The sequence below is a fragment of the Lathyrus oleraceus genome, chromosome 6, assembly GCF_024323335.1.
Source record: "Lathyrus oleraceus cultivar Zhongwan6 chromosome 6, CAAS_Psat_ZW6_1.0, whole genome shotgun sequence".
NCBI lineage: Eukaryota > Viridiplantae > Streptophyta > Magnoliopsida > Fabales > Fabaceae > Lathyrus > Lathyrus oleraceus.
In genome coordinates, this window is record NC_066584.1 from 4,369,249 (window position 1) to 4,373,958 (window position 4,710).

Here is a 4,710-nt window from a genome sequence, read left to right on the forward strand (position 1 = left end):
CCTATTTGGTGTCTTTGTTATGAGGGTTTTCTCTTATTCGATCTATCTCCTTCTTGCTGATTTCGACCAGTCGAATTGTTGTATCCTATTCTACCTTTATTATCGAGCCACTTTCATTTGGCTTTATTTTCTCTTGCTGATTGCATCTGCATAGCCACATCACTCTTCGACTTGCCTGCAGCTCTTTCATTCATTCTTTGTTCATGAGAATCAAGTGTCCCTTGAAGCTCTTTCTTTGTCAATGTTGACAAATCTTTCGACTCTTCTATGCACTACAACAAACAAGACCTTAGACAGCGCTTTTTTTAGCCTTAGACAGCGCTTTAAAGCGCTGTCTAAACCTCCGCTGCTAAAGGTTTAGACAGCGCTTTTTTAAATCTTAAAAGCGCTGTCTAAGCCCCCCCCCCTTAGACAGCGCTTTGGCCAAAAGCGCTTTATAAGACCCTCTTATTTTAAATTTTTTAGGTATACCTTAGACAGCGCTTTTGAAAAGCGCTGTCTAAGCCCCACCCCCTTAGACAGCGCTTTGGCCAAAAGCGCTTTCTAAGACCCTCCTATTTTAATTTTTTTAGGTATACCTTAGACAACGCTTTTCAAAAAGCGCTGTCTAAGCCCCCCCTCCCCTTAGACAGCGCTTTTGCCTAAAGCGCTTTCTAATCCCCCCCTTAGACAGCGCTTTTTACAAAAGCGCTGTCTAAGGTATACGAAAATTTTTGAAGCTTTTGTTTTAAACCACATTTTTTCCAGGTTTATAAACCAGAATTTCTACCTGTTTTCAACCAGATTTTGACAGACAATTATCACATTTTATATATGCCATTTTGGCCTTTTTTCTACCAATTTTTGGCTAACAAATATATATATATACCAATTCAAACCAATACAAAAATTACTAATATATTAAAACTACAAAAATAACTCTAATCAAAACTACTAAAGTTACAGTAACTAGATGCACTGTGGTTGCCTCGTTTATATCATTTAATTCTAACCATCGCATGCATGCATATCTAAACAAGGCAGGGGTTGCTATCGTTCTGTAATTACTTTATAAATAATTAAGAACTAAATTATTTTTTTTTACTGGATTGTTCTTCAGAGGTGCTGTTATGCATATAACTAACTGTCTACGTCAATGACACATCTCACACGAGCATTCTAAAAGATATTAAATTATATATGAAGATGAATTCAAAACAGGTAACCAGGACAATTCCTCTTTATTATATTCTCAATGCATACGATATGGTCATCTATTTCTTCCTCTGTTGGAGGGGCATCAGATATGTCTGCAATCTTATGAATATCAAAAATCAAAATCTGAGAACCTAAGCGCTTCTCATCAGATATTAATTGTATACTTTGTTCCATGATTCCATGATGATGATGTAAAGACGACTTAAATCCATATAGACTCAATATATCTCTTTCTAATTTGTATTTTTGAGAATCCTTTTTTGATGGTTATCAATATAAAAACTATTATGAAAAAAATAGTTTTTCATGTAGAATAACATGTGTGACTCTCGTCAAATTCCACTATTTTTATGTTAATGATACCTTTTACAATAACATATTTCCTTTAGAAATGTTATTTATACCCTCTCGCAATAACACATTTTCACTTTAAATCACTTCAGATGAGTTATTTTATCTATTTAATTATTGTGACACACCACAAAAATTGTTATAAGAAAATTCCAAAACCTATAAAAACACTAATGTACATAAATCGATTAAATGAATGACTCTGTACCAATTAATTAGGACAGGATGGAGGAGAAATTTCAATTGCTAAATCATTTTTCTTCGGTTTCTACACTTGGCCACCCTTTATCAGCTTGCAATTTGACAAACTCAGCCAATATCTTGATATCTTCATCTTCCAAACGAGCTCCAAATGTACACTGCCTTCGAGGCATGCATTCTTTACCAAATCCCTGCATGAAAATTGAAGCCCCTAAACATAAACTATGAAGAATGAAGAATAATCATAAAGACAAAAGCTAATTCTAAATTCTCAAGTCTATACAATTACAATATATCTCACCGGCATTCTTCCTTTGCCATAGTATGTGACGCGGTAGATTTCTTCTTCTGTATCAACTCCATTTCTGTACAGCAACATCAGAAGAAAGAAACATTGATTCACGCCTTCACTTTAGGGCAGAGAGCAATTCACAATGAGAGTTCTCAGGTTTCTTTACCTTTGTAAATCCTTTGTGTATAGAGTTGATCCCTGTAAGAAAATAAAAATCAATTTTGTGTTTGCTAGAACATTAAGAAAAGTTATGTTGAAGAGGATGATATGCTTACTGGTTGTATAATGTTTCCACCTGCATCGTGACATCCAATACATGTTTGACGGAACAATGAGGCTCCTCTTAGGATATCTAGGGTTTGGGCACTTGAAACTGTAGAACAAGAAAAGTGATTGGCAATTTGGCATGGGAGCAGTAGTGCAATTTGAATAGAAGCGCAGGGGCAATTTAGTATTTTAGACAGGAGCAAACCTAGAGTGATGCAAATTGGAGAAAAAAGCAGGAATGCAGCAGCAAGAGGAGGAGCCAGGGTGGTGAAAAACTTGACTTGGTTTGTCTTTGTAGGAATGGGCTTCAACTGGTTCTTCCTCTGTTGGAGGGGCATCAGATATGTCTGCAATCTTATGAATATCAAAATCAAAATCAAAAAGTTGAGTATTGAAAAATGTCCTACATGCATGGTTTTAAATTGCAGTTGTGGAAATTGTAGTTTTAATGTTGCTGAGACTTCAACATCCGCAATTATAGTTGTGGAGTGCAATTTAAAACTAAGATTTGTATGCACAAGTCTGTAAAAGTTTTAGTTGTAATTACATATACACATACCTATAACCCCACTCATTGTCATACCACGAGACCAACTTCACAAAGGACTTACTAAGCCCAATCCCAGCCTTAGCATCAAAGATACTCGACCTGTTAATAAGAAATACATTTAAATTAAAACGCTTACTTGGCAAACAAACATATCCTAACACAACAGAAAAAACTGCGACTAATATCATAAAAGAGCGAGATAAATAAAGTTTAGTTTTAAGACAAATAAAAATCTGCTTTGAGCATATGTAAATGAAAATTCAAAATGTGCATAATACCAGATTTTAGCATGTATACTAGATAAAAGGCACAAGAGTCTGTCCTCTTAAAGATGCTGATAGTGATCTAAATTTGAAATACAGCAACATTTACTTTACCTTGAATCACCAACAAAGTCATTAGAGACAACATCCTCATCTGTGTATCCAAGAATTCCCTTCAATTGTCCCTCTGAAGCGTGCCTTCATTTTTTTTCAGTAGCAAAGTAATAGAAAACCAACGAATGGTTAGTACAAAACAACTCGACATGAGAGAATATAAGCCGGGTCAGAAAAGTAAGAGACATACTTTATTGCTGCTTTAACATCTTCATAGGAGGCATTCTTTTGAAGCCGACAGGTTAAGTCCACAACAGAAACATTAGGAGTAGGAACACGAAAGGCCATTCCAGTGAGTTTTCCATTTAGCTCGGGAAGAACTTTTCCAACAGCCTGGAATTTCACAAAGTGCAAAACTAATTTAATAAATGTAATTGGTAAGCACAGAAACTCTTATGGCCATCCATCTCTTACCTTTGCAGCACCGGTAGAACTTGGAATTATATTTTGAGCTGCACCTCTTCCCCATCATTGATTTCCTGCTGCAAATCCTTCGGATCCTTTCCATCAACAGTGCATCCAACCGAGACACACGCATATTAGATAAGTAAATCCATAAACATTGTTTTTCATTAACACATATCCATGAAAAACAATGTTATTAATGGTGCATGGATCATTTATAAATTAACTAATCCATCCATAAATGTTATTACATCATAGCACCATGCTACATCCTATCCCATCACATGGTTACATGGTTACATGGTTTTGATCAAAAGATAAAAAAGGGTTTCTCGCTTTGAATGGCAACCTTAACCTAATGATTCTTCCATGCTCCACCTATCCACTTGCCATGCCATGTTAAATTCCCTTTGGGCCAGCAAATAAACATCAAGCATTCATCGATACATCATAATAGTCCCACCTCAAGCAACAACCATATCATTCAACAATTGCAGCAAGCTCAACATTCCATTCATCAACAGTGCATCAACATAACCGAGCAAATTAGAAAACAACAGTGCAATATCAAGAATCATTTGGCAGTCATGGATAAAATAATAACAACAATAAATACATCTGTTCATAGAAGTAACAATCATAAAAAAGCTATCATTCAACATAAAAACACTAAACTAACAAGAACCCATCCAAAGTTAACTAACAGTTTGTAACAGAATATAGCAGGGCAACATCATAACGTAATTAACACTTAACAACTCATTTTCAAACTAACAGTATATGTATCTTCGTTCACATTTCACTTGAATTTGAATTTGAATTTGAATTTGGTGACTAACAAACCATTTCATTTCTAACTGAAAATGGAATTTCATTTGAATTCACGTATCATTTCGTAACAGATTCAAAGCCCTTTAAATTCATCTTCACACTTCACATTTAAGGGGGTTCACGTTTTTCCAGAAATACTCTCAACCTCTCTTATTTGTTTCCCTCTTAACCTCACACACAAACACCTTCCCTCTCCAATTCATTCACGCGAAGATTCAATCCCTCACAGTTCTCTCCCA

At 35.4% G+C, this 4,710-nt stretch overlaps 1 protein-coding gene across 1 annotated transcript; it reads right to left on the reverse strand.

The window, feature by feature from the left end:
• Window positions 1-1,156: 1,156 nt before the first annotated feature.
• LOC127097214 (cytochrome c6, chloroplastic) lies at window positions 1,157-4,050 on the reverse strand. Its single transcript, XM_051035721.1, has 9 exons — window positions 3,650-4,050; window positions 3,426-3,568; window positions 3,236-3,319; window positions 2,868-2,957; window positions 2,514-2,662; window positions 2,317-2,414; window positions 2,208-2,239; window positions 2,051-2,114; window positions 1,157-1,940 (listed from the first exon to the last, which is right to left on the reverse strand). The coding sequence occupies exons 2-9, from the start codon at window positions 3,521-3,523 to the stop codon at window positions 1,800-1,802; spliced, it is 756 nt and encodes a 251-aa protein (XP_050891678.1). The 5' UTR covers window positions 3,524-3,568; window positions 3,650-4,050; the 3' UTR covers window positions 1,157-1,799.
• Between the last annotated feature and the right edge of the window lie 660 nt (window positions 4,051-4,710).